Genomic DNA, 24,278 nt, shown 5'->3' with positions numbered 1-24,278 from the left:
ATTTTGTTGCAAAGTATAGTAATGAAACTATGAGGTTTTTTGTACAAATTTGATCTTTTTGCTTCCAAACTTTTGGCCTGTAGCGTAAATCAAAACATCTGTTTACTAGTTTTGCACAGCTCCTCTAGTATAATCCAAGTGATTAATCTGTCGATTATTTAAGGGGATTAATGGATTAGTTGTTTGGTGAATAAAATGTATAAAATATCAATTTGTGTTCCCAAACCACAAGATGACGTCCTCAAATCTCTTGTTTTGTCCACAAACCAAAGAGATATTCAGTTTATTGTCATAAAGGAACAAAGAAACCAGAAATATTCACATTGAAGAAGCTGAAATCAGAGAATTTGGACTTATTGTCTTTAAAAAAAGTGCTCAAACCAATTATTCCATTATCAAAATAGTTGACGATTCATTTAATAATCGATTAATTGAATAATTGTTGCAGCTATAGTTCAGTTCTTTACATTTTTTCCACCGTTTTATAGATTCTTTGTTCACAGCAGAGGCATGTTGGAGACGTGAAATGTGTTTTTCTTGAGAATTCAACGAATATGGCATAATTAATAAACAAATTGTAATTTTAAGGATGAAGTCTAATAAGTGTCCCAATAAATATTTCCAGAGAGCCAGTATGGCCAATGCCACGACCTCCCCTCAGCCATTATTATTAAATAATTCTAAAATATTGAAAATCTAAGAAGTCTCGAAGTGAGAAAACTAAGAAGTTCCTAACACGCATAACAGTTCTTTAGAACAAAAATGGTGAATATCATTTAAAAACATTCTTGGGAACATCCTATTTTTTTTCTTAACATTTTTGTGAATCCGGCCCCTCGTCTCTGCCGCACGCTTTCACTGGATCATGATATATATATATATATATATATATATATATATATATCCCCTTTATTTAACCAGGTAAAACGTCTCGTTGAGATTAAAAGAATCTATTTTCCAAGAGAGACCTAGCCAAGAAAGCAGCATAAAAAGAGTTCCAACATTTAAACACAGTTATCATAAGCATTAAATAAATTAAATCCAGCATGACAACAGTGAGGGAGCCTCAGTAGAGATTATAAGGAGCATCACACTGACCAAGAGAAGAGGTTTATTTGTCCTTTAGAATTGATTTAAATTCACCGGTTGTGATCAACTCAGTTTCAAGTCCTTCTGCAGGTTGTTCCATGATAAAGAGACGTAACTAAAATCTTTCTGACCTAACTCAGTTCCACTCTTGGCTCCAGCATCCAGGGCCGGCTCTAGCCCACCTGGTGCCCTCGGTGAGATCCATTGGTGTTGAGCAGCTCCGCTTGCTGTTTCATGGAGCGGAATTCCTGTTTGTGTTTGCCCATGGTGCCAACCAGCTACAGTTGAAACCAGAAGTTTACATACACTATATAAAAAGACACATATGCTTTTTTTCTCACTGTCTGACATGAAATCAGACAATCACTTTTCTTGTTTTAGGTCCGTTAGGATTACCAAAATCATTTCTATTTGCTAAATGCCAGAATAATGAGAGAAGGATTTTTTAAAGACAATTTTTTATGACTTTCTTCAAAGTCAGAAGTTTACATACACTAACATTATTATGCCTTGAAACAATTTGGGAAAGCCCAGATGATGCTGTCATGTCTTTGGAAGCTTCTGATAGGTTTATTGACAACATTTGAGTTAATTGGAGACACACCTGTGGAGGTATTTTAAGGCACACCTGAAACACACTGCTTCTTTGTGTAACATCATGGGAAAGTCAAAAGAAATCAACCAAGATGTCAGGAAGAGAATTGTGGACTTGCACAAGTCTGGTTCATCCTTGGGTTCAATTTCCAGATGCTGAAGGTTCCACATTCATCTGTTCAAATAATTATAGCCAAGTATAAACACCATGGGAATGTCCAGCCATCATAGCGCTCAGGAAGGAGACGGGCTCTGTGTCCCAGAGATGAACGTGCTTTGGTCCAAAATGTGCATATCAACCCAAGAACAAAAGCAAAAGACCTTGTGAAGATGCTGGCTGAAGCTGGTAAGAGTGTGTCATTATCCACAGTGAAACGAGTCCTGAGACATGGACTGAAAGGCCACTCTGCCAGGAAGAAGACATTACTCCAAAAGAAACAAAAAAGCCTGATTACAGTTTGCAAATGCACACAGGGACAAAGACCTTAATTTTTGGAGACATGTCCTGTGGTCTGACAAAACTGTTTATGTTTCTTTTGGAGTAATGGCTTCTTCCTGGCAGAGTGGCCTTTCAGCCCATGTCTCAGGACTCGTTTCACTGTGGATAATGACACACTCTTACCAGCTTCAGCCAGCATCTTCACAAGGTCTTTTGCTTTTGTTCTTGGGTTGATTTGCACACTTTGGACCAAAGCACGTTCATCTCTGGGACACAGAGCCCGTCTCCTTCCTGAGCGCTATGATGGCTGGACATTCCCATGGTGTTTATACTTGGCTATAATTATTTGAACAGGTGAATGTGGAACCTTCAGGCATCTGGAAATTGAACCCAAGGATGAACCAGACTTGTGCAAGTCCACAATTATCTCCCTGATATTTTTGTTGGTTTCTTTATAATTTTCCAATAAGGTTACACAAAGAAGCAGTGTGTTTCAGGTGTGCCATAAAATACATCCACAGGTGTGTCTCCAATTAACTCTAATGTTGTCAATAAACCTATCAGAAGCTTCCAAAGACATGACAGCATCATCTGGGCTTTCCCAAATTGTTTCAAGGCATAATAATGTTAGTGTATGTAAACTTCTGACTTTGAAGAAAGTAATAAAAAATTGTCTAAAAAAATCCTTCTCTCATTATTCTGGCATTTGGCAAATAGAATTAATTTTGGTAATCCTAACGGACCTAAAACAGGAAAAGTGATTGTCTGATTTCATGTCAGACAGTGAGAAAAAAAAGCATATGTGTCTTTTTATGTAGTGTATGTAAACTTCTGGTTTCAACTGTATATAATACAACTGTCTGTCAATAGAATTATTAACTTACAAGTCAATTCTCAAAGAAGCAGCTGGAGACGCTAACAAAGTTAGAGACAAGAGAGACAATCAAAGTGCAAACCCCGCGAAAAATGTGCTTAACTGTGTTAAGCTAGCGTTGCTTTATTTCAACCTAGCTAGCAAGCTAATACAAATGAAACGTCTTCACACAAAACGGCATTTAAAAAAAGATTGGGACTTCTTCTCCTCCTCCTCTTTTCTTCTCTTTCGATACTGAGCACCGGAGAGCTTTGACGGTGTTTCATCTTGAAGATTTATCAAAACATAACGTGTCTGTCACTGGACCTGACCTCTGAGACAGGATCTGACCGTCTAAAGGGGGGCAAGGCAATGACCACACGTCACGTGATTCAGCAAAATGTCATTGTTTAACAGTTTATTTTGTTAATATTTATTATTTTCAAGACAGAACACGAAGCGAGGGCGACAGTGGGCATTGAAAATTATTATTATTATTATTTTTTTCTCCCTCCAGCAGATGTCGCTCCAGGCGACCCCCTATGTTGCCTATACCTAGAGCCGGCCCTGCCAGCATCTGTTCAGTATTTAGAGATCGTAGACCATGTTGAGTTTGGTTTGGACACGTGTATGAACACAGATATGAGGAGCAGCCCAACAATAGATTTCTAGATAAAAACTAACCAATGAGAGAGCCTGAAGACATACAAAGACATGTGGCATCAGAGAACAATGATGTTGTGATTTCACAGCCAGTAATGAAACTCAGAGAACAATGATAAACACAGTCCAACTTCTTAAGGCTCTGATTGATTAGTAGCATTCATAAAAAGCATAATAAGTGATGATTGGAAAGGATTACTTGTATTTCTCTGTTAATTAGTTGTTGTTTTTTTTAGTGGAATCCTTCTCATTGTGTATTTAAAGCTCTCTGACACATTTAACTCCTTGGTTTATTATGCACGTGAACATTTAAAACCAACAGTTTGTTGGCTGCAGTCACTTGTCACCATGGCAACCAGGAGGGACAAATGAGCAACCAGATGAAAAACACAACACCACTGATGGAAGGTTTTACACTTAAGGTTTTGTAAAGATAAAGTGTCAATTAGAAGTGTTAGTTGGTGGGTTTTGTCTCATATTTATCCTACAGATATGAGAGTGGTAAGTTGTCTGATCTCAGCAGGAAATCAAGTAAGTGTTAACCATTAACAGTGGAACAGGAACCTTTAATTTCAGGGTTTGTACGGGTGCTTGAAGTCCTTGTAAATGCTTAAATTTTAATGTATTTTAAGGTTTGAAAAGTGGATTTTGAATAAAATGCTTGAAATTCCTTCTGTATTTCTCATGCAATCTGACTACAGATAATCACATGTTCAATGAAAAAAATAAGTTGAATATTGAGATTAGCAAATTGTACTTTTGGTTAAAAGTGTAAAACCATCGCTGTCGGTTTGGTTAAGTGAAATTACCTTTTAGCATATAAGAACTCATCTAAAACATGCAACTAACAGCCGTGAAAGGTCCTGGAAAAGCTTGAAAATTGTCCTGGAAAACAATCTATTTTAAAACTTTCAAGTTAATTTCTAACATTTTTTTAAAGACTGGGCAAAATTCATTACCGTAACACATTTTTAAAAAAAAGAAAGGTTTTTTGTTTTGTTTTTTCTTCGGCAAGCACTTAAATATGCTGAAGGGTAGCTGGTATCACCAACATGTATTTTATTAAAATTTACACATTTTAATTTAAACAATTCTATCATTACCGTAACATCTAACCATTTTTTATCATCAATTTTCATTCAGATTTTGTTCTTTATACATTGTTAAAAAACATATTTGATTATATTCTGTTAAATTATACATTTTTAAACAAATGTATATTTATTTTTATAAAGTTTATTAAATATTTATTGTATATAAGTGTGGGGGAAACCATGACATTTTTATCTGGACTCATTACAGTAATGAATTTGTGAATCAAAAATATGTTCAAAAAATATAGAAAATATTATTTTAACACAAAACAATGAATTGTGCCTCATGGCTATATTATTCATTCATATAAAAGTGAAATATATCTACAGTTGAAACCAGAAGTTTACATACACTATATAAAAAGACACATATGCTTTTTTTTCTCACTGTCTGACATGAAATCAGACAATCACTTTTCCTGTTTTAGGTCCGTTAGGATTACCAAAATTATTTCTACTTGCTAAATTCCAGAATAATGACAGAAGGATTTTTTTAGACAATTTTTATGACTTTCTTCAAAGTCAGAAGTTTACATACACTAACATTATTATGCCTTGAAACAATTTGGGAAAGCCCAGATGATGCTGTCATGTCTTTGGAAGCTTCTGATAGGTTTATTGACAACATTAGAGTTAATTAGAGACACACCTGTGGATGTATTTTAAGGCACACCTGAAACACACTGCTTCTTTGTGTAACATCATGGGAAAGTCAAAAGAAATCAACCAAGATATCAGGAAGAGAATCGTGGTCTTGCACAAGTCTGGTTCATCCTTGGGTGCAATTTCCAGATGCCTGAAGGTTCCACATTCATCTGTTTAAATAATTATAGCCAAGTATAAACACCATGGGAATATCCAGCCATCATAGCGCTCAGGAAGGAGACGGACTCTGAAATTAAACTTTAAATGTCCCACAATCTGAAACATAATAAATAGTAGGCTGAGGTACATATAGAACTATTTTATTTACCCAGATAAGGCACAGAACAGTCGCCTCCAGCATTTAGAAACCGTATCTGACTGAGTAAAATGTTTTGTTTGTTTGAGTGGGTGGATCTTTGCTCCTGAAGACTATACTGGTGTATATATAATATAGTTATATAGTATAGTATATAATAATATAGTAATAGTATAAGTTTTAGCAAGATAAAAGCTGTGTTTCATAGGTATCTACGCCTCTTTTTTTTACCTTAATGAGACAGAAACAACCAGTTGAGTTTAGTTATGAGCAACTTTATTGCCACTCTAACATTACATATAACAGTTAGAGACAGTTTGTGTTTATTGTTAACAAACAGGATTATAACAGCTGATTGAGCCTGTTTTGGTGTTGATGGGCAAAGTGGCCAACAAATGAAAAGCAACAGGTAGAATCATGATTTAGTGAGAACTCAACCGTGAGGAGAGTCTCTTCAGAGTCTTCAGCTTCCACTATGAGACTCCTGTTGGCATGTGTTGCCCTGGTCCAACTGATCACTGGGGGAAGTGTCTGATCACAAAGAAATATTCAATTATTGCATCAAGAAGATATTTAAACACACTGTTTTTATTTAATTGCTTAGGGTTATCCATTATGACTTTAATATGTAGCCCACCTGCAGAATGCTAAAATGCAGATGATGGACCAACCTCAGCAATATGCAAAGTTCCTGGGAAAAGTTGTACTCAAAATGTGAATACAAGAAGCTAGCTAGCTAGGTAGCTAGCTAGGTTACTTTATTCATCCCTGGAGGGAAATTCGGTTGTCAAAGCAGTCCGGTATTTAAGTAAAATAAAATACTGAGGTAGAATAAATAAAAACAATAATAGAAAAAACACAGAATAGAACAAGGACACTTAAGAAGTTAAAAAGATGATCAGTTATATATATATATATATATATATATATACTTCTAGTGTAACACGTCCACTCATCAACAATAAAGACTATTGAAATACACATAAAGTAATAAAACAGAATTTATTTAATAATTCTTGATTGTTGTGTGGCAGTAGTGAGTCTGACTGTGACTGATTCAGGATGGAGTGACTGATACCTTCATCATCGTTATTGCAGCCTCTTTTTTTCTCTTTATCATGAAAAATGTCTCAATGTTTTGAGTCCTTTCCATCCTGATCTCTCTCTCCCTATCACTGTCTGCCCCTGAAGAAACCATGCATGACATTTGGTCTGAAATAATATTGATAAGTCAGAAAAGCACTTTCCTTAAAGTGAAACACAGGATAGGTATCACACACAATGACATCATCCTCTAATGATTTGTTACAGCAACCCCTCCCTCTTCTCCTGCTCTCAAACAGCCAGCTCCACTCTGTCCTGCTGTTTCCTGGTTCCCTCCCCTTCACATCTACTGGTTAGAAAATGGGTGTTACCAACATGGTGCTGACTCACTGCACACACACACACACACATTGTTCAGATCAAAGTTCAAACTGATTTCACCTATGAGGAAGTGAACCTCAGACAGTCGTTGTGACCGAGAGGTGAAATGGCGCAGAAAGGAGTTCAGCTGGACCGGGAAACTTTCTCTTGTTCCATCTGTCTGGATCTACTGAAGGATCCGGTGACGACTACATGTGGACACAGCTACTGTATGAAGTGTATTAAAACACACTGGGATGAAGAGGATAGAAAGGGAATCTACAGCTGCCCTGAGTGCAGACAGACGTTCACCCCGAGGCCTGTCCTGCTGAAAAACACCATGTTAGCAGTTTTAGTGGATCAGATGAAGAAGACTGGCCTCCAAGCTGCTCCTGCTGATCTCTGCTATGCTGGACCTGGAGATGTGGCCTGTGATGTCTGCACTGGGAGAAAACTGAAAGCCCTCAAGTCCTGTCTGCAGTGTCTGGCCTCGTACTGTGAGCAACATCTCCAGCGTCATTATGAATCACCTCCATTAAAGAAACACAAGCTGGTGGAGCCCTCCGAGAAGCTGCAGGAGAACATCTGCTCTCGTCACGATGAGGTGATGAAGATGTTCTGCCGTACTGATCAGCAGTCTATCTGTTATCTCTGCTCTGTGGACGAACATAAAGGCCACGACACGGTCTCAGCTGCAGCAGAACGGACGGAGAAGCAGAAAGAGCTGGAGGTGAGTCGACTCAACATCCAGCAGAGAATCCAGGACAGAGAGAAAGATGTGAAGCTGCTTCAACAGGAGCTGGAGGCCATCAATCTCTCTGCTGATAAAGCAGTGGAGGACAGTGAGAAGATGTTCACTGAGCTGATCCGTCTCATGCAGAAAAGAAGCTCTGAGGTGAAGCGGCAGGTCAGATCCCAGCAGGAAACTGAAGTGAGTGGAGTCAAAGAGGTGGAGGAGAAGCTGCAGCAGGAGATCAGAGAGCTGAAGAGGAAAGACGCTGAACTGAAGAAGCTCTCAAACACAGAGGACCACAACCAGTTTCTCCACAGCTACCCCTCACTGTCAGCACTCAGCCCGTCTACATCCAGCATCCAGATCCGTCCTCTGCGCTACTTTGACCACGTGACAGCGGCCGTGTCACGAGTCAGAGACAAACTGCAGGACGTCCTGAGAGACAAATGGACAGACGTCTCACTGACTGAAGTGGATGTTTTACTGTCAGATTCACCAGCAGAGCCCACGACCAGAGCTGGATTCTTAAAATATTCATGTGAGATCACACTGGATCCAAACACAGCACACACACATCTGTTATTATCTGAGGGGAACAGAAAAGCAACATACATGAGTCATCAACAGTCCTATCCAAGTCACCCAGACAGATTCACTTTTTATAGGCAGGTCCTGAGTAGAGAGAGTCTGACTGGACGATGTTACTGGGAGGTGGAGTGGAGAGGGGCTGGAGTTTATGTAGCAGCTTCATACAAGAACATCAGCAGAGGGTCGGATGACTCTAGATTTGGACAGAATGACAAATCTTGGGCATTAACATGTTTCAACAACAATTATACATTTGACTACAACAATATCGAAGCTCCCGTCTCAGGTCCTCGGTCCTCCAGAGTGGGAGTGTTCCTGGATCACAGAGCAGGTATTCTGTCCTTCTACAGCGTCTCTGAAACCATGACCCTCCTCCACAGAGTCCAGACCACGTTCACTCAGCCGCTCTATGCTGGACTTGTGGTTGGTTACGGAGGTACTGCTGAGTTCTGTAAACTCAAATAACCAAAGGGACAGCAGGTAAAAATGTGTTTTAACTCTTAAAGCTCCCATTTTGTTCACCTTTGTGGTGTTTCATTTGAAGTTTTTATATCTATAAGAGGATAAATTTGTAGTTTTACATTCCTAAAATGATCTCAGATCAGTTGTTCATCTGCTCTCTCAGCCTCCTTCTGCAGCTCCAGCAGCTCAGATCATGTTGGGCCTGTCTCATTAATATTCATGTGCCTTTCTTCTGATTGGCTGACATTCTTGAGTGACACCCGGCCAGGCTAACCACAGTTAACGGTTTGCAGGTTAAACTCAGCGGTGAATGTAAAAAGACGATGGCCACCACTGAGGAAGATGTTGTCAGACTTTACATGTTCGAGCCTGATGATGCTTCCCTCTGACTCAAACATGAAATATATTACTGGTTCACTTACAGGTTGCACATTTAGAGTCGGACACGATAATGTGTATACTGCCGTATGCTATAGGAGCAGCTTGTTTGAGTGACAGATTTTTAGGAAGCAGTTAGAAAATATATTTTCACAGTATTTTTATTGCAACTGCACCTGCTTTATAATCACAAGACTTGTAACTGGTGTTTTTCTACAATAAGGGACCTTTACACTGATTTCTTTCCATGTTTGTTGCTGAGAGCTCATCGTTGTGGCATTTCTTCTCTGCAGAGATCAGCTGTCAATCAAACATTATGGGCGGGGCTTTGACATCTGCTCATTAGTTGTTCTGTAGATGTTTGACTTTCCTTCCTGTGTCTGTTGAGCCACGGAGGCTTTCACTGCTCATGATGACGGTTGTTCACCTCAACTCATATTTCTCTGCAGGAAAATTTACATTTCTCTGAGCTCCAAATGTTTGTGGAATATTTTTATGTTGTTGTTTTTCTTTTATGCATGGGTCTAAAGAGAGGAAGCTCCAGATATTCGAAGAAAATGTGTAAAAAAAAAAAAAAAAGAATTATATCTACATTTATTTGTTTGTTAGACCAAATGTTGCTGTTATAATCAAAGCACAAATGAGGCTCTATGATGTATTACAAAACTATAATTATCATGTTCATAATCAATAAGGAAATAGTCATTATTATCTTGTATATCTCTGAGATTCTGATCAAACTAATTGATTGTGTGGATGAAGTGAATCTGTACAAGAAATCACTGAACAAAAATCATTTAACAAGCTTCACTGATGGGATGTGTGAAAAAACTGTTTAGATAATTAATAAACAAACATAAACAAAGTATTTTCTTCTTGTCTTTATTCCAGGGTTTGATATAAAGCTGATGGATAAATGATGAGACTAATATGAGATATAACTGAGGCTGTTCTCCTCCTGAAACAACACAAAGTTCCCGTTTGCCGACTCTATTTTTTTGTCTCTTGCTCCTGTTTATTCTTTTTGCTAGTGATGGGATGATGATACCTCAAGGAGTGTATTGTTGTTCATGAGAAGAGTTTAAAATTTGGTTAAAACCTTGTTTGTGTAAATGCTAAACTGAGTTGGTATGTAAAATATAGCGAATTTGTCTGTAATAAAACTCATGCATAATAAAAGTTAGAATTGTTTTACTTATGTATGGAATTTTGTTAACTTAAGTATTAGATCATACGAAATAAAAGACTAAAAATGGATTAGTTTATGCATTTTATTGAGGAACAAAAGTAATATATATATAAAAATAAAATAACATAACAAGGCACATAGGGTATAAGGTTCTTCTCTTTATATTATTCTGGGGTTTCTGAAAATAAGTTTTTAAAGTGTATGAGAGTGCGTTCACATTTTTTATTTGACATCAACTCTAAAGTTTCGATATAACATTTTAATTATCTTGTGAAAATGTTAAAAAAGTTATGGAGGGATTTGGAAAACTTCACCCTGTGGATGTGAAACTTTCCCATCAGAAGCATCAGATTTCGTTATAAAGCATAATGTTTTGTTATTAGATTCAAATTTTGAGATAATATCTTTAGGTTAAAAAATTATGGTCTGTCCAGTCTTATCAAGTATGAAGTTTTCCATATCCCTCCAAAATATAGATGACAATGGGCAATGTGACATGTGTTCAGGACAATGTGTTCGTCCCATCACTAACTTTCTGCATTTCAAAGCTCTACTTACAACCTGCTGATGTTCCACCAACCAGAAATGCGAATACTTGAAATTTTCCCCCAGATCTGAAGGTTTTGATCAGGAGTGTTTATCTCTCTGACCCCCCCACTCTCTACTGTCAGCTTTAAACATGTTAGACACATTTAGTCAGATCTCCAGACATAAAATAAATCTGTCCTCTCTCATCATCAAACACAGTCACACAACAAACCTGTTAGAACATCTCTGACAATATGGACTCAGATAAAGAGACATTTTCTCTGAAGTCCAGGAGATTTTGGTTCAAATTAGTCAACTTCCTGCATTAATGTCTGTCTCTGTTCAGCATCTTCCAGTCTGTCCTTACATCACATCATGGCTCCTTTTTATACACACAAACTTGGCTATCAGTCAGATTTTACATTTTATTTTAATTAACAAAGTATAAAGCTGCCAGGAACCCAAAATACAAACAAAAGACACAGGTTTCTATGGATCTATAATTTTAAAATACCATTTATACACACAAAAACAGCAGAAAAAATAATAAATAATACAACTACAAAACAGTCTATTTGCATGTAAATTAAAAACAGTAATGGTTTTCATTGTAGAAAGAAAATTCACATTTTAAAAATGTTCTAGAAACATAAATGTGACACTGTGAAAGCTCCTATGATTGAACTTTAACTGGCTTTCTCAGCTTGTCTACATATCAGATATAAATAAAGTTATTACTGTAAATAAAACGTGTATTTTCAATAAAAAAGATGGACTCTGGAGGGTATCAAAACCATAGACATATATATATGTATATATATATATATGTGTGTGTATATATATATATGTATATATATATATATATATATATGTGTGTGTATATATATATATGTATATATATATATATGTCTATGATCAAAACAATATAACAGAAGGAAAGTGTGAGAGAAGTGAAGTCCAGCAGGTGGCGGTAAATGCGACAAAAAGGATGCAAACTGCCAATAAACACCACCGAAGAAGAAGAAGACTAAACACCACCGAAGAAGAAGAAGAAGAAGTACAGCAGAAGGAGAATGGCGGTGAAACAGCAGACAGGTTCTGTTCTGGTTCTGGTCTCTCTGGTTCTGGTTCTGGTTCTCCTCCTGCAGACCTGCCGGAGCCGGGCTGAAGACCTGGACTGGGACCAGAACGGATACGTGTTGTACTGCCCCTGCATGGGTAATTAACTCTTTATCTGCCACAAGAGTTTCTGCTCCAAATAACTCTTCATTTCACCACTTAAACCTTTTATAATCCAGACACATTCAGCGCTGTTTGACTTGTGATTTATATTTATTTATAACACAAATATCACTTAAAGTTCAATAAACTGCTGTAATTAGCTACATTTATAGTTGTAAAATCCCTGTTAACTCTCTAACTGGTTGAAGAACCACTCTGATACACACAGCAGATAGGAAATATCTATAAAAACTAAGAATAGACATTAAAAAAGGACAGATATTGACATTTTTTTTTTTATTTAACCCTTTGATGCACAGCATGGGTAAAAAAAAGAGACCTGGATTCATTTCTCATGTTATTTCATGCTGCTGTGTGTTTCTTTGCTTTAAATCAATTTATTTTATGATTGAATAGTCCAAGTATTATTTGAATATCTTTTTTTTATTACAACAGATGATTATATCCATTTTCCTTTCATACTTTATGAAGAAAAATAGTTTTGTATATTACATCAAGTTAACACACATAGATCAAAAATGACTCATTCATCCAAATATGATTTAAAATTTAATGACCTAATAATAATATAATAATAATAATAATAATTATTATTATTATTTGAACTGTACTTACACACTGAATACTTGGATTAATAAATGATAAAAATAATTTTTTTTCAAAGATTTATAATAGAAACACTCAGCCAAACATGAAATAACATTAAAAATAGATACGGGTCATGTTTGACCCATGTTGTGCATTAGAAGTGTAGTGATTAAAAAAAAAAAAGGGGTTTTTATTCAAAAAGTAAGAAATTAAAACAAAACATTAGGATGTATGATGATCAAAAACAAGTTATTTGAGGAAAACCTGGAATACTGAATGATGAAATTAATTTATTGCAAAGATATAGAACATAAAAACTCAGTTGGGTCACTTTACACCAGGGGTCTCAAACTGGCGGCCCGCGGGCCAATTGTGGCCCTTGTGATGATATTTTGTGGCCCCCACCTTGATATGAAAGTTTAATGTGAGTTTTATATGAATGGCACTTTACCGTGTTGTGTGTGGAAGGTCCCTTTAATTACTGTTTTTTGTCATTTTGTGTCTTTTTTTGGTAATGTGTCTTTTAAAAAAAAATAATTTTGTCTTTTTTAATAATTTGGTGTCTTTTTTAAATAATGTTGTGTTTGTTTTGGTAATTCTGTGTCTTTTTTTTCGTAATTTTGTGTCTTTTAGTAATTTTATGTCTTTTTTGGTAATTTTGTGTCTTTTTTAAAATAATTTGTGTCTTTTTTGGCAATTCTGTAATTTTTTGTTTAAATACAGCAATCAAGTAAATGTGCTTTGTTAATGCCAACTACTGACATCTGGACAAACAAATTAACAAAATGTTTTCGTTATAGAGTAAAAATAATAATAAATAAACAACATAATAAAAAGAAATATAATACAATGTGTAAAACAGCAACATCAACAGTTTTAGGTCTATGAACTAACCACCATCATCATCTAACTGGAACTTTTTATTAGTTTTTTAGGGCAGATTGACATTGAGGAGGACCAATTATATATATTATATTATATGATATTATTTCTGTTATTGTCATGTCTCAGCGCTCCCTCCAGTCACTGAAGTTTCTGTTTTCTTCTCATGTAAAGAAGCTAAAGGTTTAAAGTTTCCTGTTGAAATAAATAAGAGTCCCGTATGTTTATTATCCAGGTCGCTTTGGGAACCAGGCGGATCATTTCCTGGGGTCTCTGGCCTTCGCCAAGATGTTGAACCGGACCCTGGCGGTCCCTCCCTGGATAGTTTACCGCCACCACACACCCCCCTACACCAACGTGAGTACACACACACACACACACACACACACACACACACACACACACACACACACACACACACACACACAGATATCAGCTACACACACCGACAACATGTCTCTGATGGCAGCCACACAAATATCTAATTATTTATAACATAGATAGAGTACTAGATTAAGTCCAAAGAGTGCCTCTGTGCAGCATTCAGACCCTGAATGTTTGAATGAAATCATCCCTTCTTCTTTTATTTTATTTGAACTCTTGCAGGTAATATCTTTTAACCCTTTTTGTCTCTTTCACCTTTGTCAATCCTGTATTTTATTGCACTTTATGCACTTTTATGTGAAGCACTTTGGTGCAGCTAATCCGTCTGTAAATGAGCTGTAGAAGTAAACTTGACTTGATTTGACTAGACTGGATCATGTGCAGAGTGTTGGTGGTGCAGCAGGAAGTCCTGCAGTAGAGAGCTGCAGGAGTCGAACACAGCTATTTTCAACCTTGGGGTCGGGACCCCAATTGGGGTCACGAGATGATTTCTGGGGGTCGCCAAATCATTTTAGAAGTCAGCTCTGTCTCCACTGTGTTAAAGTGTTCATGTGTTAATGTGTTTTAGTCTTTTTGGTCATTTCATGTCTTTTTTTTGGCCATTTTGTGTCTTTTTTGGTCATTTTGTGTCTTGTTTGGTCTTTTTGTGTCATTTTTTGGTAAGTTTGTGTCTTTTTGGGTCATTTTGTGTCTTTTTTGTGTCTTTTCTAGTCATTTTGTGTCTTTTTGGGTCAATGTGTGTCTTTTTGTGGTAATTGTTTGATCATTTTGTGTCATTTTGCTATCAATTTGATTCTTTTCTGGGTAATTTTGTGTCTTTTCTGACAAATCCCAAAGTATCAAGTTGTTACTTTCCAAGGAGTCTCTGTCTTGAAGCTGACTGTTACACACTCAGGAGGTCAGAATGGACCTTTAGACTTATAGCAAAGGACTTAGATTAACAGAAACAATAAAACATATATAAATGCACAGACAGAGATGTTTTAGTTGTTGTCTGCTTCATTATTTGTCCAAAATTCGTCGTGTCAACTGAGTTTGTCTGATCTGAACTGAGATTCTGTTCAGTGAGACAACATGATGTTAGATCGGGGGTCGAGACTCAAAAAGGTTGAGAACTGCTGAACTAGATGATATCAATAGTCTGTTTTTTTGCAGCTGGTACGAGCACATTATCAGTGTTTACATCCAGATAATTGTTGTGTTTCTTGTCTTCAGGTCCACGTCTCCTACAGCGAGTTCTTCCAGCTGGAGGCTCTGTCTGCCTACCACCGAGTGGTCTCTCTGGAGGACTTCATGGAGAAACTGGCCCCCAAACACTGGCCCTCAGGTCAGAGGAGAGCCTACTGCTTCGAGACGGCAGCACAGAGGAGTTCAGACAAGAAGTCCTGCCCCATGAAGGTCAGAGGTCACACTGCATCATTTAAAGTGATGTCAGAAAAACAGGAAAAGAAATTACTCAGAGAAACAGAAAAAATTACCCCATAAAACAGAAAAACTTACCCCAAAAACAGAAAAAAAATAAGTCAGAAAAACAGGAAAAAAGAATAAGTCAGAAAAACAGGAAAATAAATTACCCTGAAAACAGGGAGGGTAAAATTACCCTGAAAAACAGAAAAAAATTGTCAGAAAAACAGAAAAAATTTATGAGTTTCAGGTCGCTACAATGAAGTCTGATTATCTGATTGTGTATGTGTCACTTTTCTATCCTGAGAGTTTTAAATAGTATTAAAGGTAAAGGTAAAGGTAAAGGTAAAGGAAAAGTCAAGAAGCATTAAATGAGAAAAAATTTGAACTATATTGATATATGTGATATGGTTTAATTCCATATAACATTTAAAAATATATCGATATTTTTTCATTTTCAGGACGGGAACCCGTTCGGTCCGTTCTGGGACTACGTCGGTGTGGAGTTTGAGAAGTCTGTGTTGTTTGGTGGTATTTCCTTCAGTGCCCACCACCAGACTCAGTGGATGAAGAAGTAAGGACACGTTGTACTGTAGACACATGTAGGAGTATGAAAGGAATCCACATCATGTAAATAATAGCATGTTGTCATAAGGACTGAGTCAGATCTGCTGCTGTTCCCCTGGTAACAGGTTCCCCCCCTCGGAGCACCCTGTGCTGGCCCTGCCGGGGGCCCCGGCCCACTTCCCGGTGATAGAGGAGCATGTTGGGCTGCAGCGCTACGTGGTCTGGTCAGACAAGATGGTGGAGGAGGGAGAGAGACACATCTCCACCCTGCTGACCAGGCCCTACGTCGGCATCCACCTGAGGATCGGCATCGACTGGGTGACGATTCTTCACTATGAAGCCAGAATCGGCATCATTCACATCTTTACACAAATTATTTATTTAAAAAAATGTTAAAAAGAAGTGGGCCAAGTACAGAGCCCTGAGGAACACCCTTACAAACAGGCAGAACATCAGAGATCACTGGGATCTATCAGTAAGGTAGTTTAAGAACCACCCAACAGCTTCCTCTGATAGGACAATATCAAAAAGCTTCTGTTTAAGGGTAAAATGATCAACCGTAAAAAGAAGAAGGTTAAATTTCTTGCTGATTGCTGCATTTCACGGCCAGAGTTAGGCTGCACAATTCCAGATAACAACAAAAGTATCAGAATCAAACTTTGCTTGACTTTATATGACGATTCCTTATTAGAAAACATTTGTTTGAACTGTCCATGTGAGATTTCTTAGATTTTGTAGAGCAAAGAAAATGTTCAGAGAGAATCAGAAGACTTTGAAGGTAACTTACTGTCTGTGGTAGTTCCATATCATGTGTAAAATGTTTCGGAGTTTGCACCGAGTGTAAGATAAACACAGCGTGGGTGCCTCTGTATGCATGTTCCCACCGATAATAAACATCATGAGATGCATTTATTCCATTGTGATCAGTCAAAGTTAGATCCCACAGAGTTAAAATGTAGAGAAGTGAAACGTAAAGTGTGTAGATCAGCGCAACGCCGACACACAAGTCACAACCCCCGCGGCTCGTTAAGAAGAGCCTCCGACCCCCGCGGCTCGTTAAGAAGAGCCTCCGACCCCCGCGGCTCGTTAAGAAGAGCCTCCGACCCCCGCGGCTCATTAAGAAGAGCCTCCGACCCCCGCGGCTCGTTAAGAAGAGCCTCCGACCCCTGCGTCTTGTTAAGAAGAGCCTCCGGCCCCCGCGGCTCGTTAAGAAGAGCCTCTGGCCCCCGCGGTTCGTTAAGAAGAGCCTCCAACCCCTGCGGCTCGTTAAGAAGAGCCTCCGGCCCCCGCGGCTCGTTAAGAAGAGCCTCTGGCCCCCGCGGTTCGTTAAGAAGAGCCTCCAACCCCTGCGGCTCGTTAAGAAGAGCCTCCGGCCCCCGCGGCTCGTTAAGAAGAGCCTTCGGCCCCCGCGGCTCGTTAAGAAGAGCCTCCGGCCCCCGCGGCTCGTTAAGAAGAGTAAGAACGAGTCTCCAAAAGTCTCCAATAACACCAGAAAAAGTCGCTGGATTTGTCTCCAGTCGCTTTCTTGAAAAATAGTCACTAAGGGGATCTGAAAAGTTGCTAAATATAGCAACAAAGTTGCTAAGTTGCCAACACTGCTTCACCGGCTTTCACAAATGTCGCGTGTTGTTGTGGCGTCCAGTACTGCGTCACATCCTGCTTAGCGTTCTATCCAATCAGCAACCAGGCTGTTTTCAGGGGAGAAACACGGCCCCGCCCCCTGGTGGTTGGTGGACTACTGGTGTAGAAAGTGTTGATTAGATCTGAAGGAGAGACGCATTTTAAAATGGAAATATCACCGACGATCAGGTTAATTTAATTGTGGCGGCCAAAATCGTGATCACGATTAAAATGTGATTGATTTTGCAGCCCTAGTGTCAACCACTGAGGGATTGGGGGGGCCCCATGAAGTCCTGTAGCCCTCCAGGGGCCCCCAGGGATGTTAATGCACCCCTGGACCGTCAATAGATAAGAGATGGGACAACTTGAACAAAAATAGAGTAGAAAAGATAACAACATGGAGGCTGCAGTCTGCTGCAGACCACCATATAGTCCTATCTAAATGTTTCTGTTATTCCACCTTTACAGCAGAATGCCTGTAAGATGCTGCAGAGTGGAGAGGCGGGGCCTCACTTCATGGCGTCTCCTCAGTGTGTGGGCTACAGCCGGCAGACCGCTCTGCCTCTCACCATGAACATGTGTCTCCCCGACCTGCCGGAGATCCGCCGGGCCGTCAAGCTGTGGGTGAAGAAGACCTCCGCCACCTCCGTCTTCATCGCCACCGACTCCGAGTCCCACAGCAGAGAGATAGAGAAGCTGCTGAAGGGGAAGGTGGGTCTAAAGTGAAGCTTTCACCAGTAGACCTGGTCTAAAACATCAATATTCAGTTGGAAAGTGTACAAAGTATATTTTATGTTCCAACTGATCCGCTCTATATAATCTAAATATATGATGTCATAACTAAGCTGGCAGGTGTAAATACTGTAATATACAAATAAAATACTTAACCCTCTGGGACCACTAGGGACATTTTCAACCATATTTGCCATTTTTCACTTTTGTTTTGAAAATAATTTTGGCTGTGATGCTGCAAATGACATGATTTTTGTAAGAAGTTTCTTTTCTTGATATATTTTGAAATTCAAATTTCAATTTTTCTGATGGGTCTATAATACACTTTGTACAAATTATTTTTTTTTTTAACTTTTTTTCTTCATAAACATCTTAAACAACTTCCGCTCTGCTCAAAACTACCAAATATTCAAAGATTTTGAGGATTTTAACCCTTAAAATGCCAGTTTGATTCCATGATGTCACTGTTTTTCAAAGAAAAAACACAAAAATTGAGTTGTTTTTTTAATTATAAATGAATGACTTCATAAAAATAAAGTGCAAAAAAAAAAGAAAATAGAATTGAAAAGATAGAAATGTTTAGTATGTAGTTTTGTAGAAACTATTTAGAATAAAAATGGAAATTTTAGTGTTTTTAGAATAGTTGAGAATTGATAAATCCTCTCCCTCGGTTATTGTTTCAGTGTTTTATTCCCAGCTGGTTGTTATAATATTGTCTTCTCCAGCTGGTTGGTTGTTTATCTGTATGTTTCATTGTGTCTCCAGGTGAAGGTGGTGAGTCTGCAGCCGGACTCGGCCCAGATGGACCTCTACATCTTGGGACGCTCCGACCATTTCATCGGCAACTGTGTCTCCTCGTTTTCTGCCTTTGTGAAGAGAGAACGAGACGTCCATCGTCTCCCATCGTCCTTCTTTGGTTTGGACAAGCCGGGGAAGTTAAATCAAAAAGAGGAACTCTAAACATGGTCATAAACATGGTGGTCTGCTGGATGTTGCTGCTGGGGGACAGACAATGTGGACAGAAGACAATATTTACCTGTAACACTACGGCTTTTAAAATGAATTTTAAACTGTGAGAAAAGAGGAAGGGCTGATAGAAATATGGTGCAGCAGGTCGGTAGTGTTAGAAAGCTGTGACATGGACACAGAAATACTACTGTTAGTATTAGTCAGGGCTGTAACTCTGGACCCCTGGAGGCATACTGGGGTAAAAGTGTTTTCTTGATTGTTCCTCTACTATTTTTTTGTGCTGAATCCATTTCAGAGCTGGAACACGGGAAATGGAGTTTTTTTTCTTCTAAAATGAGTATTTTTTTCTCATAATTTGTGATTTTTTTGTCTTGTAAATTTGTGATTTTTTTCTCACATAATTTGTGATTTTTTTTCACATTATTTGAGATTTTTTTCTCGTAGATTTGAGATTTTTTTTCCTCATATTTGTCTTTTTCTCATAAATTTTTCGATTTTTTTTTCTCTTCAATTTGTGATTTTTTTCTCTTCAATTTGTGATTTTTTTTATCATGAATTTGTATTTTTTTCTCTTCTTTTTTTTTCTTGTAAATCTGTGATTTTTTTTCACATTTGAGATTTTTTTTTCTCTTCAATTTGTAATTTTTTTCTCGTAAATTAGTATTTTTCTCATAAATTTTTCAATTTTTTTTTCTCATTTGTGATTTTTTTTCTCACATTATTTGAGATTTTTTTCTCTTCAATTTGTGATTTTTTTCTCTTCAATTTGTGATTTATTTTATCATGAATTTGTTTTTTTTTCTCGTAAATTTGTGTTTAGGCCAAAATTGCAGGAAAATGTGTGTAATTTCTGGTTTTAAAGAGGTCATGTGACCTCAGAAAGATCCAACTTTGGTCTTAGATGAAAGCCATGGATGCTCCTTTACAATGATACCAAACAACCGTTCAAAATGCCAAAAATGTTTAAACATTTGGTAGTTTTGAGCAGAACGGAAGTTGTTTAAGAGGTTTATGCAAAAAAAAAAAGTAGGAAAAAATATTAACCTGTAACGTTTATTTTGGAAGTGGACATTTTCAGCCCGAAGGATCTGAAGGGTCGTAAATTAAAGTTAAATTTAAATTGAAGTTTCTCTCACCACCTTTCTATCCTCCATGTCTTTTCCAGCTCGTTCTTTCTTCTCCTGGCTGCTCTTCATTCTATAATACTATAATACTAATTATAGGGAGGAAAAAGAGACCGTAGTGTTTCCACTGTTCAATGTACCAGGACGAGAAACTGATGAAATGTGTGTAAGCCTCTACTGAACGTTATGGGGACAGTGTTATTCAGTCAATCTGAACTAATGTTTCAGGGATGTTTGTTGGAGACTAAACAGTTGATTTGCACGATGTTGATGAAATGAGAAAAAGTGGTGATGTTTTTGCAAGCTGATTGTGGTTCTCTGTGTGAGAGCAGTGAATGTTTTCTATACTGTTTTTCACCAATAAAGTGATGCACAAGAATTTTTGAAGAACCGAAAGCTTAAGTCTGTTTAATGCTGACCAAAAAAGGATGTTAAAATTAAATTTAAAAAAAGGCACAAAATGACCAAAAATAGATGTTAAAATGACTAAAAAGACACAAAATGACCAAAATAGATGTTAAAATGATTTTAAAAAAATACAAAATGTCCAAAAATAGATGTGAAAATGATCGAAAAAGACACAAAATGACTAAAAAAGGATGTTAAAATTGCGAAAGACACAAAATGACCAAAAATATATGTAAAAATGACCAAAAAAGGACACAATTATCGAAAGAGACACAAATTGACCAAAAATTGATGTTAAAATGATAAAAAAAAGACACAAAATGACCAAAAATAGATGTAAAAAAGACTAAAAAAAGACACAATGACCAAAAAAATTGATGTTAAAATAATAAAAAAGATACAAAATGACCAAAAATAGATGTAAAAATGACTAAAAAAAGACACAAAATGACCAAGAATAGATGTAAAAATGATCAAAATAGATGTTAAAATGATCAAAAAAGACACAAAATGACCAAAAATAGATGTTAAAATGATCAGGATTAATTAAATAATGGATTATTGTTCTATTAATGGAATAATTGTTGCAGCTCTATAACTCATAGACATAAACTAACTGACTGTCTGGAGGCTTAGCTGAGAGTTCAGTTGAATCAGCTGATACACTAAGCTGGTTGAGACCGGGTTGCCAGATTTGCCAGGTTTCCTTGCATTTGTATTCTACATAATATTTGCACTTTTCCCATTGTTCTTCACAGCTGAAAACACTTAAAATTCCAGTCAAGGTTATAATAGTTTTGGATTTTTCTTTTTTTTTTTTTTTTTTTAATTTCGTTGCGATTTTTTTGTTTTCAAATTCAGTTAGTTTTAATGAGTTTTTAGAGTGAGTTTGCTAGTTTTAATTAGTTTTTATTTTTGGGAAAATGCTTAGTTTCAGTGTTAGTTTTTATTAATTTTAGTGTAGTTTTTATTAGTTGTAGTTGTTTTGTAATGGGGTATTTGTTGGGTCCAGATTCAATAAGGTCACAATAAATGTTTCCTTTATTTCCTTTGTCTGATCCATCTCAGCCTCAATAAGTTTATTAAGTCATAAACCAGATAGATGAAATAGATTTCATTTCAACCAAAAAGGTTTACGGATGAAAAAAGATGACAAAGACCAAAACGAAGAACATTTTCACTATAATTTTAGTTAGTTTGGGAACCACAAAATCAGTTAGTTATCGTTTTTAAAAAATATATAGTTTTTATTTCAGTTAACGAAAATGTTTTTTCAATTCTAGTTTTCGTTATTTTGTTAGTTTTCGTTAACTAAAATAACCTTAATCCAAACAAAGTAAAGCATATTAAGATCATAACTCATATCCAACAACTTCCTTACTTACTACTAATAATCAATAATTCTGAGGTTATTGAGGGAAAACTCTTAGTTAATGTCTTACTGGTTGTATAATAAGGCCATGCAGAATAAGGCATTAATAACTACTGAATAATGACTCATTAAGAGATAATATGTTACTGATTTACATGCTAATAAGCAGCTAATTAATGTTGAATATGTGTTCCCTAATAGAAAGTGTTACCAAAGTTTGTTATAGGAAAAATATATGATGTTAGTTAACATCTAAAGTATCCTGAATGCAAATATGTTAAATTAAAGGTGAGGATCCACAAAGAGTGATGTTGAATTAGCTGCAAAATTGGAAATGCTCATAAGACAAGACTATATGTGTGTGTGTTTATATATATATATAAAACTAAAATTATAGTGAAAATGTCAAATAAAACTGAAAAAACTTAAGAAAACTGAAAAAAATGAATATATATATATATATATATATATATATATAAACTGAAAAAAACTGAATATATGAATATATACTGATATATATATTTTTCCATTTATTTTTCAGTTTTATTTGACATTTTCACTATAATTTTAGTTAGTTTTAGTTGGTTTTATAACCACAAAATACAATTTCAGTTAGTTATCGTTTTTGAAGTTGAAGTTAAGAGAAAAAAGTCAAAATGATAAAAAAAAAGTTGAAGCCACGAAGAAAAAGGCGAAATAGCTAGAAAGAAGTCAGTCACAACGAAAAAGTCAAAATGGAAAAAAAGGTCGAAATCATGAAATAAAAGTCATGAGAAGAAAAAAGTAGAAGTCGAGAGAAAAAAGTCAAAATGAAAAGAAAAGTCTAAAAGAAGAGAAAAAAAGGAAAAAAAGAGTCAAAATCACGAAAAAAACTCTCGTTTTTATTTTTATTTCAGTTAACGAAAATGTTTTTTCAATTCTAGTTTTCATTATTTCGTTAGTTTTCGTTAACTATATATATATATATATAAAACTAAAATTATAGTGAAAATGTCAAATAAAACTGAAAAAAACTGAAGAAAACTGAAAAAAATGAATATATGATGAATATATATATATATATATGAATATATATATATATATATATATATATATATATATAAACTGAAAAAAACCGAATATATGAATATATACTGATGTATATATTTTTCCAGTTTTTTTTTTCAGTTTTATTTGACATTTTCACTATATTTTTAATTAGTTTTAGTTGGTTTTATAACCACAAAATACAGTTTCAGTTAGTTATCGTTTTTGAAAAAACGTTTTTATTTTTATTTCAGTTAACGAAAACATTTTTTTCAATTCTAGTTTTCATTATTTTGTTAGTTTTCGTTAACTAAAATAACCTTGATTCCAGTTTTGATTATGTTTTCACCACACGCACCTCTTTAGGGGGATACAGTGGTGGGATCTGGCAACCCTTGTAGCTATTTAAAAATAGTCAAAATAACAAGAAACAAGTTGAAGTTAAGAGAAAAAAGTCAGTCACGACAAAAAAGTCAAAATGAGAGAAAAAAATTGAAATCATGAAAAAAAAAGTCAAAATGAGAAAAAAAAAGACAAAACAGAGACAAAAAAAAGTCAAAATAACTAGAAAAAAGTTGAAGTCAAAATGAGAAAAAAAAGTCGAAGTCACAAGAAAAAAAATCAAAATGAGAAGAAAAAAGGGAGTCAAGAAAAAAAATCAAGATAACGAGAAAATAGTCAAAATGACAAGAAAAAAAGTTGAAGTCAAGAGAAAAAAATCTAAATCACGAAAAAAATAGTCAAAATGAGAAGAAAAAAGTTGAAATCATGAAAAAAGGTCAAAATGACTAGAAAAAAGTGAAAGTCACAAAAAAAAGTCAAGATAAAGAGAAAATAGTCAAAATAACAATTCAATTCTAGTTTTCGTTATTTCGTTAGTTTTCGTTAACTATAATAACCTTGATTCCAGTTTTGATTATGTTTTCACCACACGCACCTCTTTAGGGGGATACAGTGGTGGGATCTGGCAAAGGTGAGGATCCAC

At 36.2% G+C, this 24,278-nt stretch overlaps 2 protein-coding genes across 2 annotated transcripts; both read left to right on the top strand.

Annotated features, from left to right (window-relative positions):
• Positions 1 to 7,192: 7,192 nt before the first annotated feature.
• On the top strand, positions 7,193 to 10,123 carry LOC131972333 (tripartite motif-containing protein 16-like). The gene has a single exon (XM_059334151.1). The coding sequence runs from the start codon at positions 7,225 to 7,227 to the stop codon at positions 8,881 to 8,883; it is 1,659 nt and encodes a 552-aa protein (XP_059190134.1). The 5' UTR covers positions 7,193 to 7,224; the 3' UTR covers positions 8,884 to 10,123.
• A 1,908-nt stretch (positions 10,124 to 12,031) lies between these two features.
• On the top strand, positions 12,032 to 19,805 carry pofut1 (protein O-fucosyltransferase 1). Its single transcript, XM_059334158.1, has 7 exons — positions 12,032 to 12,193; positions 13,923 to 14,044; positions 15,287 to 15,469; positions 15,937 to 16,049; positions 16,168 to 16,360; positions 18,131 to 18,373; positions 19,160 to 19,805. The coding sequence occupies exons 1-7, from the start codon at positions 12,049 to 12,051 to the stop codon at positions 19,352 to 19,354; spliced, it is 1,194 nt and encodes a 397-aa protein (XP_059190141.1). The 5' UTR covers positions 12,032 to 12,048; the 3' UTR covers positions 19,355 to 19,805.
• Positions 19,806 to 24,278: the final 4,473 nt, after the last annotated feature.

This window comes from Centropristis striata, chromosome 5, assembly GCF_030273125.1.
Source record: "Centropristis striata isolate RG_2023a ecotype Rhode Island chromosome 5, C.striata_1.0, whole genome shotgun sequence".
NCBI classification, from domain to species: Eukaryota; Metazoa; Chordata; class Actinopteri; order Perciformes; family Serranidae; genus Centropristis; species Centropristis striata.
This window is presented reverse-complemented; position numbering and strand designations above follow the sequence as displayed.